Source organism: Pseudophryne corroboree, chromosome 9, assembly GCF_028390025.1.
Source record: "Pseudophryne corroboree isolate aPseCor3 chromosome 9, aPseCor3.hap2, whole genome shotgun sequence".
Taxonomy (NCBI): domain Eukaryota; kingdom Metazoa; phylum Chordata; class Amphibia; order Anura; family Myobatrachidae; genus Pseudophryne; species Pseudophryne corroboree.
This window is the reverse complement of record NC_086452.1, coordinates 23,966,706-23,992,344: the sequence shown is the minus strand read 5'-3', so window position 1 is coordinate 23,992,344 and position 25,639 is coordinate 23,966,706. Positions and strand designations below refer to the sequence as shown.

The 25,639-nt window shown below is 48.1% G+C and overlaps 1 protein-coding gene across 2 annotated transcripts; it reads left to right on the top strand.

The window, feature by feature from the left end:
• The first annotated feature begins 11 nt into the window (after positions 1–11).
• TYW3 (tRNA-yW synthesizing protein 3 homolog) lies at positions 12–10,142 on the top strand. 2 transcript variants are annotated; one of them, XM_063939077.1, is made up of 7 exons: positions 12–189; positions 1,479–1,832; positions 5,345–5,425; positions 6,087–6,185; positions 6,523–6,594; positions 7,907–8,040; positions 8,685–8,814. In XM_063939077.1, exons 2-7 carry the CDS (start codon positions 1,536–1,538, stop codon positions 8,719–8,721), a joined length of 720 nt encoding a protein of 239 aa, XP_063795147.1. In that variant the 5' UTR covers positions 12–189; positions 1,479–1,535; the 3' UTR covers positions 8,722–8,814. The 2 variants fall into 2 exon arrangements, with proteins under 2 accessions (XP_063795147.1, XP_063795146.1); XM_063939076.1 differs by having other exon boundaries at positions 15–189; positions 8,666–10,142.
• Positions 10,143–25,639: the final 15,497 nt, after the last annotated feature.

Here is a 25,639-nt window from a genome sequence, read left to right as displayed (position 1 = left end):
CCTTGTTTGTTTCGGGAAACTCCCACACAGCCCATGTGCCGGCTATTGGTTGCCCTGTGTTTCCGTACACAATATGGCGGCCCCCATGGTGTGCAGCGGGGATGGGATGTGAGTGCTGTGCCCGGTCCCTGCAGCTTCCCCCGGGGAGACACAGGCTGCTGTGAGCAACAAGGACCGGAGCTCTGTGATGTATGTACCCCCAGCGCAGTGCACTCTCACACTCCCAGTAACCCCCCCCCATTCCAGTGCACACTCCCAGTAACCCCCCCCAGCCCAGTGCACACTCACACTCCCAGTAACCCCCCCTCATCCCAGTGCACACTCACACTCCCAGTATACCCCCTCATCCCAGTGCACACTCACACTCCCAGTACCCCCCCCCCCCAGCCCAGTGCACACTCACACTCCCAGTAACCCTCCCTCACCCCGGTGCACACTCACACTCCCAGTAACCCCCCTCATCCCAGTGCACACTCACACTCCCAGTAACCCCCCTCATCCCAGTGCACACTCACACTCCCAGTAACCCTCCCTCATCCCGGTGCACACTCCCAGTAACCCCCCCCCCCAGTGCACACTCCCAGTAACCCCCCCCCCCAGCCCAGTGCACACTCCCAGTAACCCCCCCCAGCCCAGTGCACACTTCCAGTAACCCCCCCCCAGCCCAGTGCACACTCCCAGTAACCCCCCCCAGCCCAGTGCACACTCCCAGTAACCCCCCCCCAGCCCAGTGCACACTCCCAGTAACCCCCCCCAGTGCACACTCCCAGTAAACCCCCCCCCCAGTGCACACTCCCAGTAACCCCCCCCCAGCCCAGTGCACACTCCCAGTAATCCCCCCAGCCTAGTGCACACTCCCAGTAACCCCCCCCAGCCCAGTGCACACTCCCAGTAATTCCCCCCCCCCCAACCCAGTGCACACTCACACTCCCTGTAACCCTCCCTCTCATCCCGGTGCACACTCCCAGACCCAGGGAACCCTCCCTCATCCGGGTGTACCCACAGACCCAGGGAACCCTCCCTCAGCCGGGTATACCCACAGACCCAGGTAACTCTCACTCAGCCGGCTGTACCTACAGACCCAGGGAACCCTCCCTCAGCCGTGTGTACCCACAGACCCAGGGAACCCTCCCTCAGCCGTGTGTACCCACAGACCCAGGAAACCCTCCCTCAGCTGGGTGTAGCCACAGACCCAGGTAACCCTCCATCAGCCGACTGTACCTACAGACCCAGGGAACCCTCCCTCAGTCGGGTGTACCCACAGACCCAGTTAACCCTCCCTCAGCCGGATGTACCCATAGACCCAGGAAACCCTCCCTGAGCATTATGTACCCACGGAACCAGGGAACCTTCCCTCAGCCAGGTGTACCCACAGACCCAGGAAACCCTCCCTCAGCATTTTGTACCCACAGAATCAGGGAACCTACCCTCAGCCAGGTGTACCCACAGATTCCTCTTTTTATTGTGTAACCCCACAGAGCCACGACCGCTTCTTCAGATTGGGGATCCCCTAGAACTACAGAGCCTGCTGCAGCATGGAGGCCTCGCCCTGTAATCTCCAGGGATCCCAGAACCAGAGTGTCCCCTGCAGTCTGGAGAACCAGAAGAACAACATCAGTCCTTGCAGCCTGGTGAAGCCGCAATCTGTATCCTCCAGCTCAGAGTCCTCTGGGCCCTTTTCCCACTGGAAGCTCCAGTCATCTCTCAGGACCGACCTTAGTAAGAAGGGAAGTGTGGACAAGGACATAGAGGAGACTGTGCGGGACATCAATCTCCAGGACTGTTACTTCACCACCAGCTCCTGCTCTGGGAGAATCATCCTCATCGATGAGGTAATCCTTAGGATAATACTTGTAAGGATGGTTGTAAGGGAACGGATGATGTATCTTCCTGGAGACCACACGGATGTTCTTTTCTCTTTACAAAGCTGGTAGTACTTATTGACATGGGGCCTAATTCAGAGTTGATCGCAGCAACAAATTTGTTAGCAGTTGGGCAAAACCATGGCCCTCATTCCGAGTTGTTCGCTCGCAAGCTGCTTTTAGCAGCTTTGCACACGCTAAGCCGCCGCCTACTGGGAGTGAATCTTAGCTTATCAAAATAGCGAACGAAAGATTCGCAATATTGCGAAAAGACTTCTCTGTGCAGTTTCTGAGTAGCTCGAGACTTACTCTTCCAGTGCGATCAGTTCAGTGCTTGTCGTTCCTGGTTTGACGTCACAAACACACCCAGCGTTCGCCCAGACACTCCTCCGTTTCTCCAGCCACTCCCGCGTTTTTCCCAGAAACTGCAGCGTTTTTTCACACACTCCCATAAAACGGCCAGTTTCCGCCCAGAAACACCCACTTCCTGTCAATCACATTACGATCACCAGAACGAAGAAAAAACCTTGTAATGCCGTGAGTAAAATACCTAACTGCATAGCAAATTTACTTGGTGCAGTCGCACTGCGGACATTGCGCATGCGCATTAGCGACTAATTGCTCCGTTGCGGAAAAAAAATGACGAGCGAACAACTCGGAATGACCCCCTATGTGCACTGCAGGGCTGGCAGATGTAACATGTGCAGAGAGAGTTAGATTTGGGTGGGTTGTGTTCAAACTGAAATCTAAATTACAGTGTAAAAATAAAGCAGCCAGTATTTACCCTACACAGAAACAATATAACCCACCCAAATGTCCGTATGTTAAATGGGGTTCACTACGATATGCCGGTGGTCGGGCTCCCGGCGACCAGCATACCGGCGCCGGGAGCCCGACTGCCGGCTTACCGACAGTGTGGCGAGCGCAAATGAGCCCCTTGCGGGCTCCCGGCGCTCGCCACGCTACGGGCACGGTGTTTATTCTCCCTCCAGGGGGGTCGTGGACCCCCACGAGGGAGAATAAGTGTCGGTATGCCGGCTGTCGGGCTCCCGGCGCCGGTATGCTGGTCGCCGGGAGCCCGACCGCCGGCATACTGAAGACCACCCTGTTAAATGGTATAGCCCTCGATACTTTTTCCAGTTAGAAATGTGTCCAGTCCGTTTTTAAATGCATTTACAGAGTCCGCCATTATTACCTTCTCCGGCAGGAAGTTCCAAATCTTTATTGCCCTTACCGTGAAGAACCCTCTCCTACGTTGTGTAGGGAATTTTCTCTCCTCTAGCCTCAGCGAGTGCCCACGTGTCCTATACAGAGTTCTTTTAATAAACAAATCCCCTGCTAGCTCCTTGTAATGACCCTTTACATATTTGAAGATAATAATAATGTCTCCTCTTAGTCGCCTCTTTTCTAGTGTATACATATTTAACCTAGTAAGCCTTTCCTCGTACTCCAGTGTCTCTAACCCTTTAATCAATTTAGTAGCTCGCCTTTGAACTCTTTCTAGTTCCCCGATATCTTTTTTTATGGTGCCCAAAGCTGAACACAATCAACTTGGAATTACCCCCAGTATTCCAGGTGCTGACGTACCAATGATTTGTACAGCGGTAGGATTACATCCTCGTCCCTTGTCTCAATGCCCCGTTTTATGCGCGCAAGCACTTTACTTGCCTTCTTTGCTGCATTTTGAAATTGTGTACTGTTATTAAGCCTATTATCTATGAGCACCCCCAAATCTTTTTCCACCACAGTTACCCCTATATTTTCCCCATTTAGAGTGTACGATGCATGTGTTTTTTCCCCCAAAATGCATAACTTTGCATTTTTCTATATTAAACTTCATTCTCCATTTAGACGCCCAGGTTTCAAGTTTAAATAAATCATTCTGTAGAGACTCCACATCGCTTTCTGAATTAATTACCTTACACAGTTTAGTATCATCTGCAAAGATTGACGCTGTGCTTTCCAGGCCTATTCCTAGATCATTGATAAATATATTGAACAGTAGCGGCCCAAGTACGGACCCTTGCGGTATTTCGCTGTCTACTGGTGCCAGCTAGAGGACATCCCATTGACCACTACTCGTTGTACTCTGTTATCCAGCCAGTTACTTATCCATGCACAAATAGTATATCCTAGGCCAAGTTCCCTTAATTTGATGATCAGTCTCCTGTGAGGCACTGTATCGAAGGCTTTTGTAAAATCTAAATAGACCACATCCACTGCTTTTCCCTGGTCAAGATTCTCGCTCACTTCCTCGTAGAAGTGAATTAAGTTAGTTTGACATGTTCTGTCCCTTACAAACCCATGCTGACTTTTGCTAATAATCTTAGTAGCCTGCAGATAAGCCTCTATGCTATCCCTCAAAATTCCTTCCAGTATTTTACCCACTGTAGAGGTTAAACTAACTGGTCTATAGTTACCAGGATTATTTTTAATTCCCTTTTTAAATAAAGGCACTACCTCAGCTATGCGCCAATCCTGTTGTACCATGCCTGATCTAATTGAACTATAGAAAATCAAGTTTAGGGGTTTTGCTAGCTGTGACCTAAGCTCCATAATAACCCTCGGATGAAAGGCATCTGGGCCTGGTGATTTACTAATCTTTATCTTGCTTAGTCTCTCCACGACTACTTCCTCACTTTGTTCATTCCAAAGAAACTAAAAGTCACAGTACACATTGCACACTGTACACCCTGTCCTGCCTCTTGCTTTTGAATGGGGATTTCCATTCTCTATTCATATGGACTCTTAAACTTTGGTAATATGTTGGTGCTCCCACTCTATGAAAACTCATTAGGATGTGGGGCCCCCTTGCAACTCCTTCCCAGGTCCACGGCTATGATGTCTTCTTCTCACTGATAGAAATCAAATACAACTCTGTGGAGCTTATGTAATATGCAAGTTGCAGACAAAGGCGCAATTATGGCCAGTTATCCCGTATTAATAACCTGGCTTAGCCATTTAAATTACTTCCGCTTTAAAAATGCAGGCTAACGTGACGATGTCTATGCCTGCAACGGCTTTTAGAATAGTCCCTGAATCACTCCACCCGTCTTTTTCTGATAGGACAAATCACAGCGAGCAAAGTGACTCCGCCCCCCTGCTCACTGACCAATCACACACACAATGCTATATCACTCTGCCTGTTGTCATAACAGTCAAATAACACTGGAGAGGGCATTACATGTAGCATTTCAGTTTGCTATTTTTCAACCCCAGTAATAAGATAAAATGTAACACTGCATTATCAGCCCTACTAGACCAACCTAAACAAGGGCAATGTATTCTTGTCATATAGAACAATTTAGGTATATATACATGTATATAGGGCAATATATAGCCCCCAAATATCACTTGTCTGTGATACACTTTGTCTTCTACCTGCACCGTGGTGAATATGCATTGTATTAAGGCAGGAATAACATATCCTCATATCACTGTTTTCTAATAATCCGTTCATTTTGCATGTGACTTTCTCCCAGAGTCCTGACCTGTCCGTAGTGCAGAAGCAGAACTGCTCATGGCTTTTTGTAACTCACGAGTTGTGCAGCAACGATGATGTGGTGAGTACGCTCCAGGTACCGCTAATGATTCTCTCCATCGTGCTTCCAATCCCCGACACAGCGCCTTTGGTGGGGAGGAGAGAAGACACTACTTACCTATGCACGTGTAGCCTTCGCAAATGGCTTCTCTAAGGCTGCGCGCGACCGTTAATGAATGTGACCACCGGCTCCTGGCACCCCAATGTATGCGCTGTGGTGCACAGTTTAGGAACCCCACCTGCTGCTGTGACACCGCTGGTAGGAAGCCACCAGCCCACACAGCAGGACGGTGAGCCTCTCAGTTACTATCTGCTGGATTGTGATGGGAAGGTCTTTCTCCATAATGGGGTCATATGCTGAAGAGGTGTGGAAGAAGAGTGTTATGGAAATATTTAGCTATTTATAAACACTTCAGGATTATTATCACACCAAGTTATACACAACTTTTGATATAGGCTGTGACGTAGTATCTTCAGTTGCTCCTTAAATACTTCTCCTCGTTTTCTGTGACTGACCAGTAACCCGTCATCCTCATTCATTACCGCATACCCATCTTGTGCACACCACCTACCAATCTGACTCTCGTCAAACACTCTAGGGTTCCCCGTCCCCTGCCTCCTAAATACAGCTGTAACTGTGATTAGCTCATTGGGTCAGCATTTTAATTGACGTCTTCCTTCAGTTTGCAGCCCTTCAGAAAGCCACAGGGAACGCGGTGTTGAAATTTGAACCCTTCGTCCTGCATGTCCAGTGTCGCACGCTGAAGGATGCGCAGCTCCTAGTAAGATGATGTTCTGCCAGCAGTTGTTGAAAGGAACAGTACATATTTACTATAATTGCCTGCAGTTTTGTTATGTGACTTATCTACAGTCCTCTTATGCGTTTCATTTAAAGTGGAGATTACAGCCGGTCCTTAGAAATGTATTATCAGATACTAGCTATTATCTTCTAGAAGGTGCTAGATGAATGATAAGTACAATCTCATTGGTTGCTATGGACAACATCTCCACTTGTGATAATTAAGGAGGACGAAGATCTGTTCGTCGACACAGTCTATAGGTTTTTTGCAAATCTGACTCCTTTAAACAATTATAATCTCTGTCTGCTCTTCCGTTCAGCACAGCGTCGCCATCAATTCAGGGTTCCGGAACTCTGGAATTACCGTTGGCAAGAAGGGGAAGATTATTATGGTAATTATCTGTTAGTCGTTGATGCTTATACTGCAAGAAACACTCTCTATACTTGATGCAATATATTGGGTGCCATGGTCTAGCGGCAAAGGGTAACCTAGACGTCATTGCGGATGGGGTATGACCGCACTGAGAGCATGTAATATTAGTGGCACAGAGAAGGCCGCTGCGCAGGTCAGCAAGTTAAAAACCGTCTTGTGGAAACCATAAAATTATTAAATTTTAAGTTGAAAGACCGGAAATGATTTGTTGCAGCGTGTAACCTAATGAGATTGGGATTGTTATCTGTAAACAATCAAATGAAAGAGGAATAATTACTATATTAGCCATTCTGTTGATGAAAGGGGGCGTAACCTGAAAATATAACAGAGCAGGCAGACCGGTAACAGATACAATTCCATGGGTCTAGATTAGAACCTATAAACAAAGTTATTCAATGATTTCCCTTCTATATTTATTATTGTTTTTTCTTACCAATGTAATGTTTTATAAGATTCAATTATATACACACTATTGCCAATTGGGGTAAGAGCCCCCATCATCTCCAAATCTGGCCGCTTGATGTAATTTAGCCCGGGTGTATGACGGTTTTGTCAAGGTGTAAAAGTAATAGGCCCTACACACTGGCTGACATGACTGCACGATATGAACGATCTCGTTCATTAATGAATGAGATAACGCTCATATCTTTGAGTGTGGAGGCACCAGCGATGAACGATGTGCGGCCCCGCGCTCGTTCATCGCTGGTCCCCTGTCGGCTGTGCATGCAGGCCAATATGGACGATCTCGTCCATATTTGCCTGCAGTTCTATGAAGCCGTGTGACGGGGGGAGGGAAGTAACTTTACCCCCTCCCCCCCCCCCCCCCCCCGTCACTGCCCCCCCACCGCCGGGTTGGCCGTATCCGCCGTCGGGCAGCTCGGCGGCTCAGCCAATGTATAGGGCCCATAACACCGTCTATCTGGATTTATTCCTGTGTCTAAATGAGGAAGGAATTATGGCGAAGAGAAGTCAAACAGCGGCTAGTGTAGTGATTTGGTTACCTCTACAAACAAACAGACTCTCATAGAGAAACTATGAATTACGTACATCTCCAATGTTTTATGTACATCGCATACGCAGAATGGTTCATGCTTTGTTGGGCGCAGTGCCCCTTAAGCCGTAGCCTAATTGACAGCCTGCGGCCGCTTGTGCGAGGTACAGTGAGGGGGAAGTGTTTCCAAAAATGGAGGCGAGAAGAATAGGGAAAAAAAAAATTATTTTGTAATTGTTGTCATTATAATGGAGCAGATGGTTTGTATTTCTCATTGCAGGCGGTGCGTAGTACTCATTGCCTGGAAGTGCCTTTGTGCCACCAGGGAAAATGTTTGGTGAGCAATGAATATATTGCATTTTTAGTACAAACAGCGAATCAGAAGATGGGAGAGAACAAGAAGAGAATTACCAGGTGTGTAAAATAATATGAACAATATTTTTATTCTCGGTTTCCTCTGAGAGATCTCGGTATTATTACATAATTAGGACTATTAAAGCGTTCATATGACCACATTGTGTGAAGGCAGTCCTCTATACACTAAACCTCTATATACAGCCACTAGTTCATGAGGCACTGTTGTGCAGTACACAAAATGGCTCCCTATTATGTATTAATTTATACAACACAGACATATTCTGCAGCACTTTACAGAGCGATTTTCTGACACTCAGATCAGTTTCTGCCCCAGTGGAGCTTACAATCTATAGTCCCTCCAACATGTTAAGTTTTTGTTGGGAGCCAGTTAGCCTACGAGTATATATTTGTGGTTTGGGAGGAGACTGAGCACCCAGAAGAAACTCACACAAGCATGGGGAGAACATACAAACTCAACACAATTAGGAATCTGACCCAAGACATCAGCACTGTGCAGCAGTAATGCTAACCATAGCACCAACTGTGCCGTCCATATATTTGGTGTTTGGGAACAGTATTAGCAAGAGATGAGGTGCTGCCTTATCTATAAACATTATCTGCAGCAAAGTGCACCTCATCTTGGACACAAAGGGCATGTATATTTCCTTTTAAATCTCTGCAGGTTCTATTGTTGCCTTCAGGCGGCTTTACACAAGAGGAACAGTGTCGGTGACATAGATTGCGAGGCAGAGGCTCCCAGTTCCGTCTATACCCGACGCAGGAGAAGGCATTGTGTGGACAAGAGATCAGACTGTGGTTCAAGTGAAGATGTAATTGATGATCCAGTGACCAGTATCTTATTCGATCATGATGATATTCCCTTATAGTCGTAGTCAATATTAAAGCAGCAATCCCACATAGGTTTAAATATTTATTTTCTTTATAAAGCAAGCTAAATACCGTTCAAACATGAATCATGAAACATTAGCTGTCCTACAAATCAGTATGTCCTTTTCAAAATCTCTCCGGAGATTGCAAAATAAAAATTACTTTCTGTTATGTACAAACTTAGAAGCTCATGGGGGTCATTCCGAGTTGATCGCTCGCTAGCAGTTTTTAGCAGCCGTGCAAACGCTATGCCGCCTCCCACTGGGAGTGTATTTTAGCTTAGCAGAAGTGCGAACGAAAGGATCGCAGAACGGCTACAAAATAATTTTGTGTAGTTTCAGAGTAGCTCCAGACCTACTCAGCGCTTGCGATCACTTCAGACCATTCAGTTCCTGTTTTGACGTCATGAACACGCCCTGCATTCGGCCAGCCACGCCTGCGTTTTTCCTGGCACGCTTGCGTTTTTCCAAACACTCCCTGAAAACGGTCAGTTGACACCCAGAAAGGCCGACTTCATGTCAATCACTCTGCGGCCAGCAGTGCGACTGAAAAGCTTCGCTAGACCTTGTGTGAAACTACATCGGCCGTTGTGAAAGTACGTTGCGCGTGCGCATTGCGCCGCATGCGTAGAAGTGGCGTTTTTTGCATCATCGCTGCGCAGCGAACATTTTCAGCTAGCGATCAACTCGGAATGACCCCCCATGTCAGGTGAATGCACAGGGGGTAGGATGTCACATTGCACATAGCGGACAGAGCTCAAAGCCGCTCTGCTCACTCCACGTGCTGTGTGACTGTTGCCATGGTTATCCATGACACTGCTGAATTATAAATCCTTAATGGCAGACTGAAGATACAAACAAAGGAAACATATTCTTCTAGCTTGACACATTGATAACCAAAACACAACTTTCTTTGTTGTGGGATAGCTGCTTTAATGGAGCAATCCCAGTTAAGCAATAAAGTTGAACCGAACTACTCTATCCACTTAGCAGAGCCGGAGCAACGTTGCGCTGATGCAGTTTTCCGCCTGGCTAAAAGTTTTAAGCGGCCAGTATGTCTGGGTGCGACCTGCAGACCAATATCATCCCGCACGGTCTTGCCTATGTACTACAGCAAACTGTTTTGGTGCGACGTTCGGAAACAATCCGCTCCATTACTTTTTAATTTTTTTGACAAGAGTGTGCGCTAATTTCATTAACCCCAGTCTGAGATGTACCAAAAACCACCAGAAGAGTTTTGCAATAAATGTACTTTTTTATTTTCTATCAATAAAAAGAAGTTTTCTCGAAAACTAGTAACATATTTCTTCTAAAAATATCATGCGCATATACGTACGAGTATCAGACAGCCCCCGGGGGAAAAAAATAATAAGATTAAACCTACCGGTAAATCTTTTTCTCGTAGTCCGTAGAGGATGCTGGGACTCCGTAAGGACCATGGGGATAGACGGGCTCCGCAGGAGACATGGGCACTTCAAGAAAGAACTGAACTCTGGGTGTAATAAAGAAATAGGAAAGTGTCTCAAGTGGCGCAATGCAGCTATGGTACCCGATGGTTCAAAATAAATGTCACCACATTTACAAACAAGAATAAATACAGAAAATGGTAAACCGTCTTAGTACACACAGCGCAAAAATGAAAAGAAGGAAAAGATTACGTTCCTGATTGGTTATGTCGACTCAGATGTCTCTGTCTGGCTTTCCGAGTGTGTAGAATCCAACTCGTGAGTATAAAACAGAAAAAAAATAAGAGGACAACCAATGTGTAGTATTTCACAATAAAAGAAAATGTCTCTTAAATATATAGAATTTAGATATCCAGATCCAGCGTACCCCACTCACTCAGTGATAAGTGGATACAAGCATATAATGGTATCTTTATGCCAGCAAATGTTGTGTCAATTCACCCTTGGAGTGCGTTGAGAAGACCGATAGGGAAGGTAGAAAGTATCAATTCTATAGAGCGTACCCAGGAACTCACAGGGCAAAGAAGGATATGACACATATAAAGGTTTCTTTCAAAAATGCGTTATTTCAGTAACACACCGCGTACCCAAACTCACTCTTGAGGATGTAAGGCAATTCCCATAAAGGTATCTTTTATCTTGAAGGGTTTTTCTTCATATGTTAAACCATATATCCTCAAAGTTTCACCATAAAAAGATATAAAACAAGAGGAGGAAAACCCAATGTGTAGTATGTAGCGATTGATAATTGATAACACAATTATACTACAAGGAGTGTGAGTAGCCATTTTTTAATTGAATCCATGTGGACTTGATTTTTTATACTTCAGTTTTTTTCTGCATTTCAGTTTAATTTTTTAAAATTTTTTATTTTTTATTTTTCTGGGACTTCCTTTCTGTGTTTTATTTATTGCATATTTTGCACACTCCTCTGTGGAGTTTGGGGATCCAATAAATTTTTACTTTTTTGGAAAAAAAACACGACTTGGAATGAAATTGTCTGACAAACTACATAAAGATACCTTGATAGGAGCGACGCATGATCTTTACGTGTGAGTGCCGGTACGCTATCTATGAAAATCTTCTATACCTTTGAAAAAAAGATACCTTGATGTGTTTGCTACCAGTGTTGTTTTCGTGAGTGTTGGGGTACGCTACCCTGTTTCACACTACTTCACTACTAGATTGTACACATTTGTTAATTTGCTGCCTTATATAGTGTAAGTCTAGCACGAATTGTGTCTCCTATATTAACATCCAAAAAAAGGAGATTTTTCATTAGATTGTGTTATCAATCGCTACATACTACACATTGGGTTTTCCTCCTCTTGTTTTATATCTTTTTATGGTGAAACTTTGAGGATATATGGTTTAACATATGAAGAAAAACCCTTCAAGATAAAAGATACCTTTATGGGAATTGCCTTACATCCTCAAGAGTGAGTTGGGGTACGCGGTTTGTTACTGAAATAACGCATTTTTGAAAGAAACCTTTATATGTGTCATATCCTTCTTTGCCCTGTGAGTTCCTGGGTACGCTCTATAGAATTGATACTTTCTACCTTCCCTATCGGTCTTCTCAACGCACTCCAAGGGTGAATTGACACAACATTTGCTGGCATAAAGATACCATTATATGCTTGTATCCACTTATCACTGAGTGAGTGGGGTACGCTGGATCTGGATATCTAAATTCTATATATTTAAGAGACATTTTCTTTTATTGTGAAATACTACACATTGGTTGTCCTCTTATTTTTTTTCTGTTTTATACTCACGAGTTGGATTCTACACACTCGGAAAGCCAGACAGAGACATCTGAGTCGACATAACCAATCAGGAACGTAATCTTTTCCTTCTTTTCATTTTTGCGCTGTGTGTACTAAGACGGTTTACCATTTTCTGTATGAACTCTGGGTGTGCACTGGCTCCTCCCTCTATGCCCTTCCTCCAGACCTCAGTTAGAGCACTGTGCCCAGAGGAGATGGACACTACGAGGAAAGGATTTTGATAATCCAAGGGCAAGATTCATACCAGCCACACCAATCACACCGTATAACTTGTGATATACTACCCAGTTAACAGTATGAGAAACAACATAGCATCAGTCCAAGACCGATGAAACTATAACATAACCCTTATTTAAGCAATAACTATATACAAGTCTTGCAGAAGTAGTCCGCACTTGGGACGGGCGCCCAGCATCCTCTACGGACTACGAGAAAAAGATTTACCGGTAGGTTTAAAATCTTATTTCTCTAACGTCCTAGTGGATGCTGGGGACTCCGTAAGGACCATGGGGAATAGACGGGCTCCGCAGGAGACTGGGCACTCTAAAGAAAGATTTAGTACTACCTGGTGTGCACTGGCTCCTCCCTCTATGCCCCTCCTCCAGACCTCAGTTAGAATCTGTGCCCGGCCAGAGCTGGGTGCTTTTAGTGGGCTCTCCTGAGCCTGCTAATAAGAAAGTATTTTAGTTAGGTTTTTTTATTTTCAGAGAGCTTCTGCTGGCAACAGACTCTCTGCTACGTGGGACTGAGGGGAGAGAAGCAAACCTACTAACTGCGGCTAGGTTGCGCTTCTTAGGCTACTGGACACCATTAGCTCCAGAGGGATCGAACACAGGACCTGACCTTGTCGTCCGTTCCCGGAGCCGCGCCGCCGCCCCCCTCGCAGAGCCAGAAGTCAGAAGCCGGCAGAAGCAAGAAGATATCGAAATCGGCGGCAGAAGACTCCTGTCTTCACATGAGGTAGTGCACAGCACTGCAGCTGTGCGTCATTGCGCCCACACTACCCACACACTCCGGTCACTGTAGGGTGCAGGGCGCAGGGGGGGGCGCTCTGGGCAGCAATTAGGATATCTCTTGGCAAAAAGACACATATATACAGCTGGGCACTGTATATATGTTCGAGCCCCCGCCATTTTATTACACAGACCCGGGACAGAAGCCCGCCGCTGAGGGGGCGGGGCCTTCTTCCTCAGCACTAACCAGTGCCATTTTTTCTTCACAGCTCCGCTGAGAGGAAGCTCCCCAGGCTCTCCCCTGCAGTATCAAGGTAGAAAAAGGGTAAAAAGAGAGGGGGGGCACATAAATTTAGGCGCAAATTTTCATAAACAGCAGCTACTGGGTAAACACTAAATTACTGTGTAATCCCTGGGTCATATAGCGCTGGGGTGTGTGCTGGCATACTCTCTCTCTGTCTCCCCAAAAGGCCTTGTGGGGTCCTGTCCTCAATTAGAGCATTCCCTGTGTGTGTGCGGTGTGTCGGTACGTTTGTGTCGACATGTTTGACGAGGACGGTTACGTGGAGGCAGAACAAGTGCAAGTGACTGTGGTGTCGGCGCCGACACCTGATTGGATGGATATGTGGAAGGTGTTAAATGATAACGTAAGCTCCTTGCATAAAAGGTTGGATAATCAGTCAGGGTCTCAACCCGTGTCTGATTCTGCAGCTCAGAGGCCGTCAGGGTCTCAAAAGCGCCCACTATCCCAGTTGGTTGACACAGATGTCGACACGGATTCTGACTCCAGTGTCGATGACGATGAGGCAAAGTTGCAACCTAAAATAACTAAAGCCATCCGATACATGATTATAGCAATGAAGGATGTATTGCACATATCGGAGGAAAACCCTGTCCCTGACAAAAGGGTGTATATGTATGGGGTGAAAAAGCAAGAGGTGACTTTTCCCCCTTCACATGAGTTAAATGAATTATGTGAAAAAGCGTGGGATTCCCCCGATAAGAAAGTGCTGATTTTTAGAAGGTTACTTATGGCATACCCTTTCCCGCCAACGGACAGGATGCGCTGGGAATCCTCCCCTAGGGTAGATAAAGCTCTGACACGCTTATCTAAAAAGGTGGCCCTGCCGTCACAGGATACGGCCGCCCTAAAGGATCCTGCAGATAGGAAGCAGGAAAGTATCCTGAAGTCTGTTTATGCACACTCAGGTACTATACTGAGGCCGGCTATTGCGTCGGCCTGGATGTGTAGTGCTGTAGCAGCATGGACAGATAATCTGTCTGAGGAAATGGATACCTTAGACAAGGATACCATTTTACTGACCCTGGGGCATATAAAAGACGCTGTCCTATATATGAGGGATGCCCAGAGGGACATTTGCCTACTGGGCTCTAGAATAAATGCAATGTCAATTTCTGCCAGAAGGGTCCTGTGGACTCGGCAATGGACAGGTGATGCCGACTCCAAACAGCACATGGAGGTGTTACCTTACAAGGGTGAGGAATTGTTTGGGGACGGTCTCTCGGACCTAGTTTCCACAGCTACGGCTGGGAAGTCAAACTTTTTGCCATATATTCCCTCACAGCCTAAGAAAGCACCGTATTACCAAATGCAGTCCTTTCGATCACAGAGAAGCAAGAAGGTCAGAGGTGCGTCCTTTCTGGCCAGAGGCAGGGGTAGAGGAAAGAAGCTGCACCATTCAGCTAGTTCCCAGGAACAGAAGTCCTCCCCGGCTTCCACTAAATCCACCGCATGACGCTGGGGCTCCACAGGAGCCAGGAGCGGTGGGGGCGCGTCTCCGAAATTTCAGCCACCAGTGGGTTCGCTCACAGGTGGATCCCTGGGCTATACAGATTGTGTCTCAGGGATACAAGTTGGAATTCGAAGTGATGCCACCTCACCGTTACCTCAAATCGGCCCTGCCAGCTTCCCCCATAGAAAGGGAAGTAGTGTTAGCGGCAATTCACAAGTTATATCTCCAGCAGGTGGTGGTAAAGGTTCCCCTCCTTCAACAAGGAAGAGGATACTATTCCACAATGTTTGTGGTACCGAAACCGGACGGTTCGGTCAGACCCATATTGAATTTAAAATCCCTGAACATTTATCTGAAAAGATTCAAGTTCAAAATGGAATCGCTCAGAGCGGTCATTGCAAGCCTGGAAGAGGGGGATTTTATGGTGTCTCTGGACATCAAGGATGCGTACTTGCATGTCCCCATTTATCCACCTCATCAGGAGTACCTCAGGTTTGTGGTACAGGACTGTCATTACCAATTCCAGACGTTGTCGTTTGGCCTGTCCACGGCACCGAGAATATTTACCAAGGTGATGGCGGAAATGATGGTGCTCCTTCGGAAGCAAGGGGTTACGATTATCCCATACTTGGACGATCTCCTCATAAAGGCGAGGTCCAGGGAGCGGTTGCTGATCAGCGTAGCACTCTCTCAGGAAGTGTTGCAACAGCACGGCTGGATTCTGAATATTCCAAAGTCTGCCCTTCCTGGGCATGATTCTGGACACAAACCAGAAAAAGGTGTTTCTCCCGGAGGAGAAGGCTCAGGAGCTCGTGACTGATCAGAGGCCTCCTAAAACCAAAACAGGTATCGGTGCATCATTGCACGCGAGTCCTGGAAAAGATGGTGGCGTCATACGAAGCCATTCCCTTCGGCAGGTTCCATGCGAGGATCTTTCAGTGGGATCTGTTGGACAAGTGGTCCGGATCGCATCTTCAGATGCATAGGCTAATCACCCTGTCCCCCAGGGCCAGGGTGTCTCTTCTGTGGTGGCTGCAAAGTGCTCACCTCCTCGAGGGCCGCAGGTTCGGCATACAGGACTGGGTCCTGGTGACCACGGATGCAAGCCTCCGAGGATGGGGGGCAGTCACTCAAGGAAGAAACTTCCAGGGGCTGTGGTCAAGTCAGGAGACTTGTCTGCACATCAATATCCTGGAACTAAGGGCCATATACAACGCCCTGAGTCAAACGGAGCCTCTGCTTCGAAACCAACCAGTGCTGATTCAGTCAGACAACATCACGGCAGTGGCCCATGTGAACCGCCAGGGCGGTACAAGAAGCAGGGTGGCAATGGCAGAAGCCACCAGGATTCTTCGTTGGGCGGAGAATCACGTACTAGCACTGTCAGCAGTGTTCATTCCGGGAGTGGACAACTGGGAAGCAGACTTCCTCAGCAGGCACGACCTCCACCCGGGAGAGTGGGGACTTCATCAAGAAGTCTTCACGCAGATTGCAAATCGATGGGAACTGCCACAGGTGGACATGATGGCGTCCCGTCTCAACAAAAAGCTAAAAAGATATTGCGCAAGGTCAAGGGACCCTCAGGCGATAGCTGTGGACGCACTAGTAACACCGTGGGTGTTCCAGTCGGTCTATGTGTTTCCTCCTCTTCCTCTCATACCAAAGGTGCTGAGAATTGTAAGAAAAAGAGGAGTGAGAACAATACTCATTGTTCCGGATTGGCCAAGAAGGACTTGGTACCCGGAATTGCAAGAAATGCTCACAGAGGACCCGTGGCCTCTGCCTCTCAGACAGGACCTGTTACAACAAGGGTCCTGTCTGTTCCAAGACTTACCGCGGCTGCGTTTAACGGCATGGCGGTTGAACGCCGGATCGTAGCGGAGAAAGGCATTCCGGATGAAGTTATTCCTATGCTGATAAAGGCTAGGAAGGATGTGACAGCAAAGCATTATCACGGTATATGGCGAAAATATGTTGCTTGGTGTGAGGCCAGGAAGGCCCCTACAGAGGAATTCCAGCTGGGTCGATTCCTGCACTTCCTACAGTCAGGAGTGACTATGGGCCTGAAATTAGGGTCCATAAAGGTCCAGATTTCGGCCCTATCCATTTTCTTCCAAATAGAACTGGCTTCACTGCCTGAGGTTCAGACGTTTGTTAAGGGAGTGCTGCATATTCAGCCCCCTTTTGTGCCACCAGTGGTACCTTGGGATCTTAACGTGGTGTTGAGTTTCCTGAAATCCCACTGGTGTGAGCCACTTAAGACCGTGGAGCTAAAGTATCTCACGTGGAAAGTGGTCATTCTGTTGGCCTTAGCTTCGGCTAGGCGTGTGTCAGAATTGGCGGCTTTGTCATGTAAAAGCCCCTATCTGGTTTTCCATATGGATAGGGCAGAATTGCGGACTCGTCCGCAATTTCTGCCAAAGGTGGTGTCATCCTTTCATTTGAACCAACCTATTGTGGTGCCTGCGGCTACTGGTGACTTGGAGGATTCCAAGTTGCTTGACGTAGTCCGGGCTTTGAAGATTTATGTGACCAGAACGGCTGGAGTCAGGAAGACTGACTCGCTGTTTGTCCTGTATGCATCCAACAAGCTGGGTGCTCCTGCTTCAAAGCAAACTATTGCTCGCTGGATCTGTGGCACGATTCAGCAGGCTCATTCTGCGGCTGGATTGCCGCATCCAAAATCAGTGAAAGCCCATTCCACAAGAAAGGTGGGCTCTTCTTGGGCGGCTGCCCGAGGGGTCTCGGCATTACAGCTTTGCCGAGCTGCTACTTGGTCGGGTTCAAACACATTTGCAAAGTTCTACAAGTTTGATACCCTGGCTGAGGAGGACCTTGAGTTTGCCCATTCGGTGCTGCAGAGTCATCCGCACTCTCCCGCCCGTTTGGGAGCTTTGGTATAATCCCCATGGTCCTTACGGAGTCCCCAGCATCCACTAGGACGTTAGAGAAAATAAGATTTTACTCACCGGTAAATCTATTTCTCGTAGTCCGTAGTGGATGCTGGGGACTCCGTAAGGACCATGGGGAATAGACGGGCTCCGCAGGAGACTGGGCACTCTAGAGAAAGATTTAGTACTACCTGGTGTGCACTGGCTCCTCCCTCTATGCCCCTCCTCCAGACCTCCTCAGCCAGGGTATCAAACGTATAGAACTTTGCAAAGGTGTTTGACCCCGACCAAGTAGCAGCTCGGCACAGCTGTAATGCCGAGACCCCTCGGGCAGCCGCCCAAAAAGAGCCCACCTTCCTAGTGGAATGGGCCTTAACCGATTTCGGTAACGGCAATCCTGCCGTAGAATGTGTCTGCTGAATCGTGTTACAGATCCAGCGAGCAATAGTCTGCTTTGAAGCAGGGCCGCCAACTTTGTTGGCTGCATATAGGACAAACAGTGCTTCTGTTTTTCTGACTCTAGCCGTTCTGGCCATTTAAATTTTCAAAGCCCTGACCACATCAAGGGACTCGGAATCCTCCAAGTCACGTGTAGCCACAGGCACGACAATAGGTTGGTTCATATGAAAGGATGAGACCACCTTAGGCAGGAATTGAGGACGGGTCCGCAATTCCGCTCTATCCATATGGAAAACCAGATAGGGGCTTTTATGTGATAAAGCCGCCAATTCCGAAACTCGCCTAGCCGAAGCCAAGGCTAACAACATGACCACCTTCCAAGTGAGGTACTTCAATTCCACCGTTTTGAGTGGTTCCAACCAATGTGACTTAAGGAAACTCAACACCACGTTAAGGTCCCAAGGCGCCAGCGGAGGTACAAAAGGAGGCTGAATATGCAGTACTCCCTTCACAAAAGTCTGTACTTCAGGTAATGCGGCCTATTCCTTTTGAAAGAAAATGGATAAGGCCGAAATCTGAACTGTTAATGGAGCCTAATTTTAGGCCCAAATTCACTCCAGTTTGTAGGAAGTGAAGAAAAACGGCCCAGGTGGAATTCTTCCGTAGGAGCATTCCTGGCCTGACACCAAGAAACATATTTTCGCCATATTCGGTGATAACGTTTAGAAGTCACGTCCTTCCTAGCCTTTATTAGCGTAGGAATGACCTCATCCGGAATACCCTTTTCCGCTAGGATCCGGTGTTCAACCGCCATGCCGTCAAACGCAGCCGCGGTAAGTCTTGGAACAGACAGGGACCTTGTTGTAACAGGTCCTGCCTTAGAGGAAGAGGCCACGGATCTTCTGTGAGCATTTCTTGCAGATCCGGATACCAGGTCCTTCGTGGCCAATCTGGAACAATGAGAATTGTTCTCACTCTTTTTCTCATTATCCTCAACCCTTGGGTATGAAAGGAAGAGGAGGAAACACATATACTGACTGGAACACCCACGGTGTCACTAGGGCGTCCACAGCTACCGCCTGAGGGTCTCTTGACCTGGCGCAATACCTTTGTAGCTTTTTATTGAGACAGGATGCCATCATGTCTATTTGGGGTAGTCCCCACCGACTTGCAATCTGCGCAAAGACTTCCTGATGAAGTCCCCACTCTCCCGGATGCAGATCGTGTCTGCTGAGGAAGTCTGCTTTCCAGTTGTCCACTCCCGGAATGAACACTGCTGACAGAGCGCTTACATGATTCTCCGCCCAGCGAAGAACTCTGGTTGCTTCCGCCATTGCCACTCTGCTCCTTGTGCCGCCTTGGCGGTTTACATGAGCTACTGCGGTGATGTTGTCTGACTGGATCAGAACTGGTCGATTGCGAAGTAAGATCTCCGCTTGACGTAGGGCGTTGTATATGGCCCTTAGTTCCAGGATGTTGATGTGAAGACAAGTCTCTTGACTTGACCAAAGTCCTTGGAAACTTCTTCCCTGTGTAACCGCTCCCCAACCTCAGAGGCTCGCGTCCGTGGTCACTAGGGTCCAGTCCTGAATGCCGAACCTGCGGCCCTCTAGAAGGTGAGCACTGTTTTGCCACCACAGGAGAGAATCTCTGGCCCTGGGGAACAGGGTGATCCGCTGATGTAATTGCAGATACGACCCGGACCATTTGTCCAATAGGTCCCATTGGAAGGCCCTTTCATGGAATCTGCCTTATGAACTGGCTTCGTATGTTGCCAAAATCTTTCCCAGAACTTGAGTGCAATGATGTACTGACACTTGTTTTGGTTTCAACAAGTTCATGACTAGAGTCATGAGTTCCTGCGCTTTTTCCTTCGGAAGAAAACCCCTTTCTGGTCTGTGTCCAGAATCATGCCCAAGAAGGGCAGACGAATTGTAGGATTCATCCGCGACTTTGGAATATTGAGAATCCAGCCGTGTCGCTGTAACACATTCCGTGAAAGTGATACGCTGCTCAGCAACTTCTCCCGTGATCTCGCTTTTATGAGGAGATCGTCCAGGTACTGGATCATTTCCGCTATTACCTTGGTGAAAATTCTCGGGGCCGTGGAAAGCCCAAACACAACATCTGAAATTGGTAATGACAATCCTGTACCGCAAATCTCAGGTACGCCTGATGAGGAGGATATATGGGGACATGCAGGTATGCATCCTTTATGTCCAGAGATACCAAAAAATCTCCCCCTTCTAGGCTGGCGATGACCGCCCTGAGTGATTCCATCTTAAACTTGAACCGTTTAAAGTAAAGGTTCAGGGATTTTAAATTTAAAAAGGGTCTGACCGAACCGTCCGGTTTCGGAACCACAAATAGAGTTGAGTAGTACCCCTGCCCTCTTTGAAGCAGGGGAACCTCTACCACCACTTGTTGCAGACACAATTTGTGAATCGCATGTAACCCTATCTCCCTTTCCAGGGGTTGTTTCGGTAGGGCCGATTTGAAAAACCGGCGAGGAGGCACTTCTTCGAATTCCAGCCTGTAACCCTGGGAAACAATTTCTATTGCCCATGGATCCACCTGTGAGTGGACCCAGACATGGCTGAACAATCGAAGACGTGCCCCCACAGGAGCTGACTCCCTCAGGGGGGCCCCAGCGTCATGCGGTGGATTTAGCAGAGGCCGGGGAGGACTTCTGTTCCTGGGAACTAGCTGTGTTGTGCAGCTTTTTCCCTCTGCCCTTACCTCTGGCAAGAAAGGACGATCCACGTGCTCTCTTGCTTTTATTGGAACGAAAGGACTGCATTTGATAATGAGGCGCTTTCTTAGATTGTGAGGGAATATATGGCAAAAAAAATTATTTACCTGCCGTAGCGACGAGATCCGAGAGGCCCACTCCGAACAATTCCTCACCCTTGTAAGGCCACAACTCCATATGCCTCTTTTAGTCGGCATCACCTGTCCATTGCATGTTCCACAGGACACGTCTAGCAGAAATCGACATAGCGTTGACTCTAGAACCCAGTAAACTAACGTCTCTTTGGGCATGTCTTTTATATAAGACAACATCTTTTACATATAAATATATATATATATATATATATATATATATATACATACACATACTTGGGACATCAACATGGTATCCTTATCTAGGGTTTCAATCTCCGCTGATAAGGTATCTGTCTACGCTGCTACAGCGCTATAAACCCATGCCGACACAATCGCCGGTCTGAGTAGTGTACCAGAATATGGGGGTAATTCCAAGTTGATCGCAGCAGGAATTCTGTTAGCAATTGGGCAAAACCATGTGCACTGCAGGGGGGACAGATATAACATGTGCAGAGAGAGTTAGATTTGGGTGGGGTGTGTTCAATCTGCAATCTAATTTGCAGTGTAAAAATAAAGCAGCCAGTATTTACCCTGCATAGAAACAAAATAACCCACCCAAATCTAACTCTCTCTGCACATGTTATATCTGCCTCCCCTGCAGTGCACATGGTTTTGCCCAATTGCTATCAAAAATCCTGCTGCGATCAACTTGGAATTACCCCCTATGTGTAAATGGACTTCAAAGTACTTTTACTGCATGCTATCTGCAGGATCCCTGAGGATAGCTGTAAAGTCAGCGCTACCTTTTTGGGTAAACTTGTCAATGCCTTGTACACCCTAGGGGAAGATTCCCATCGTATCCTGGCCCCATTAGGGAAAGGATATTCCCTGAGAATTCTTTTTTGGGAATCTGCAGCTTCTTGTCTGGAGATTCCCGCTCTTTTTCTTCATGAGAGGAGGGAAATTTACCTCAGCTTTCGTCCCCTTAAACATGTTTACCCTTGTGTCAGGGACAGAGGAGTCATCAGTGATATGCAAATCATCTTTTATTACAATAATCATATATTGAATACTTTCCTGCCAGTTTTGGCTGTACTTTGCATTATCGTAGTCGACACTGGAGTCAGACTCCGTGTCGATATCAGTGTCTATTATTTTGGATAGTGAGCGTTGTGAGACTCTGAAGGTCTCTGTGACATAGGGACAGACATGGGTAGATTCCCTGTCTGTTCTCTAATCTTTTGTGCAATAATGGGTTCACTACGGCTGGCCGGCGGTCGGGCTCCCGGCGACCAGCATCCCGGCGCCGGGAGCCCGACCGCCGGCTTACCGACAGCTTGGCGAGCGCAAATGAGCCCCTTGCGGGCTCGCTGCGCTCGCCACGCTACGGGCACGGTGGCGCGCTACTCGCGCCACACTATTTTATTCTCCCTCTATGGGGGTCGTGGACCCCCACGAGGGAAAATAAGTGTCGGTATGCCGGCTGTCGTGCTCCCGGCGCCGGTATACTGAGCGCCGGGAGCCCGACCGCCGGCAAACAGAAGACCACCCTGCAATAATTTTACCTTAGCACTTAATTTCACATATCCAATCCGGCGTCGGCATTGTCGATGGAGACACCACACACACACACACACACATTTGCTCCATCTCTTCCCTAGGAGAGCCTTTTACCTCAGACATGTCGACACACATGTACCGACACACCACACACTCAGGGAATGCTCTTCTGAAGACAGTTCCCCCACAAGGCCCTTTGGAGAGACAGAGAGAGAGTATGCCAGCACACACCCCAGCGCAATATGACCCAGGACAAACACAGCAATTTAATGTTTACCCCGTAGCGCTGTTATTATTATCTGCGCCGAATTATGTGCCCCCCTCTTCTTTAAAACCCTCTCTTCTACCGTGGTATAAGCAGGGGAGAGTCCGGGGAGCTTCCTCTCAGCGGTGCTGTGGAGAAAAACATGGCGCTGGTGAGTGCTGAGGGAGAAGCCCCGCCCCCTCGGCGGCGGGCTTCAGTCCTGCTAAAAGTGTAAAATTGGCGGGGGCTCATGCATATATACAGTGACCAGCTGTATATATACTCTCTTTTGCCAAATAAGAGGTTTATATTGCTGCCCAGGGCGCCCCCCCTGCGCCCTGCACCCTTACAGTGACCGGAGTGTGTGAGGTGTATGGAAGCAATGACGCACAGCTGCAGTGCTGTGCGTTACCTCAGTGAAGCACCCGAAGGCTTCTGCCGCCTCAGTAGTCTTCTTTCTTCGTTTATTCCGGCTCTGTGAGGAGAACGGCGGCGCGGCTCTGGGATGAACGCCCAGGACGAACCTGTGTTCCACTCCCTCTGGAGCTAATGGTGTCCAGTAGCCGAGAAGCAGAGCCTATCATTTAAGTAGGTCTGCTCCTCTCTCCCTCGATGCAGGGAGTCTGTTGCCAGCAGTGCTCCCTGAAAATAAGAAAAAAACCTAACAAAATGCTTTCTTAGCAGGAAACTCAGGAGAGCTCCCTGCAGTGCACCCATCTTCCTCTGGGCACAGTCTAAAACTGAGGTCTGGAGGAGGGGCATAGAGGGAGGAGCCAGTGCACACCCAGAGTTCAGTTCTTTCTTGAAGTGCCCATGTCTCCTGCGGAGCCCGTCTATTCCCCATGGTCCTTACGGAGTCCCAGCATCCTCTAGGACGTTAGAGAAATACAATTCTGCAGCACCGCTCCTCCCCTATGCGGTATTACATATAGGTGGACCTACAGGAGCGGTTCAGAAAGATGATGCACAGGGAAGGCTTGTTTTAAGGAGTGCATCAGCTCACTCTTGTCTCACAGCATGGTGCAGCTCTCCAGGTATTGGCGGTAGGAGCCACGGTTGGCAGGCTTCTCTCTCTCTAAGGGCCAAGGACCCCAGTACCCACAGTCCCCCCCGATGTGGCTGCCCTGTTCCCAGGTAGTGTAAACTTTATTGATTCACACACTTGCACTAGCAAAGGGGTAGTAGACATAAAGTCTATTTCTCTTACGTCCTAGAGGATGCTGGGGACTCCGTAAGGACCATGGGGGGTATAGACGTTCTCCGCAGGAGACATGGGCACTCTAAGACTTTAGATGGGTGTGAACTGGCTCCTCCCTCTATGCCCCTCCTCCAGACCTCAGTTAGATCCTGTGCCCAGAGGAGATTGGGTGCATTACAGGGAGCTCTCCTGAGTTTCTCTGAAAAATACTTTTTGTTAGGTTTTTTATTTTCAGGGAGCACTGCTGGCAACAGGCTCCCTGCATCGTGGGACTGAGGGGAGAGAAGCAGACCTACTTAAATGATAGGCTCTGCTTCTTAGGCTACTGGACACCATTAGCTCCAGAGGGTCGGAACACAGGTGTCGTCCTCGCTGTTCGTCCCGGAGCCGCGCCGCCGTCCTCCTCACAGAGCCGGAAGATAGAAGCCGGGTGAGTATAAGAAGAAAGAAGACTTCACAGGCGACAGAAGACTTCAGATCTTCACTGAGGTACTGTGCAGCGGTCACGCTGCGTGCCATTGCTCACACACACACACACACACACACACACGGCACAGCATGGGTGCTGGGCGCAGGGGGGGCGCTCTGGGCAGCAATAATTACTTCACTAACACTGGCACAGGTATCAGATACTGCAGAAGCAGTATATTATAAAACCCCCGCCAGTATAAAAATTTGAGCGGGACCGAAGCCCGCCATCGAGGGGGCGGGGCTTGATCCTCCAGCACTAACCAGCGCCATTTTCTCCACAGCAAGCTGCAGAGAAGCTGCTGCCGGACTCTCCCCTGCTGAACCAAGTAACAGAGGGCAAAAATGGGGGGGGGGGGGGGCACATTTATTTGGCGCAAAAAGGTGTATTCATATATATATATATATATATATATATATATAAAAAGCGCTGTACAGACTGGGACTTTGTTCCAGTTGCGCTGGGTGTGTGCTGGCATACTCTCTCTCTGTCTCTCCAAAGGGCCTCATTGGGGGGCTGTCCCCATATTTGTATATCCCAGTGTGTGTGGGGGTGTCACTACGTGTGTGTCGGCATGTCTGAAGCGGAAGGCTCGTCTAGGGAGGAGGCAGAGCAGATGATTTTGGTGTCTCCGTCGGCACCGCCGACACCTGATTGGTTGGATATGTGGAATGTTTTAAATGCAAATGTGACTTTATTACATAAAAGATTGGACAAAGCAGAGTCCAGGGAAACAGCAGGGAGTCAATCCATGGCTTTGACTGTGTCACAAGACTCTTCGGGGTCTCATAAACGTCCCCTTTCCCAGATAGCAGACACTGATACCGACACGGATTCCGACTCCAGTGTCGACTATGATGATGCACGGTTACACCCAAGGGTGGCCAAGAGTATTCATTATATGATTATTGCGATAAAAGATGTTTTGCATATCACTGAGGACCCCTCTGTCCCTGACACGAGGGTACACATATTTAAGGAAAAGAAACCTGAGGTAACGTTTCCCCCATCTCATGAGCTGAACGCTTTATTTGAAAAAGCTTGGGAAACTCCGGACAAGAAACTGCAGATTCCCAAGAGAATTATTATGGCGTATCCCTTCCCCTCACAGGACAGGGTACGGTGGGAATCCTCGCCCAGGGTGGACAAGGCTTTAACGCGCTTGTCCAAAAAGGTGGCGCTACCGTCTCCAGACACGGCAGCCCTTAAGGATCCTGCT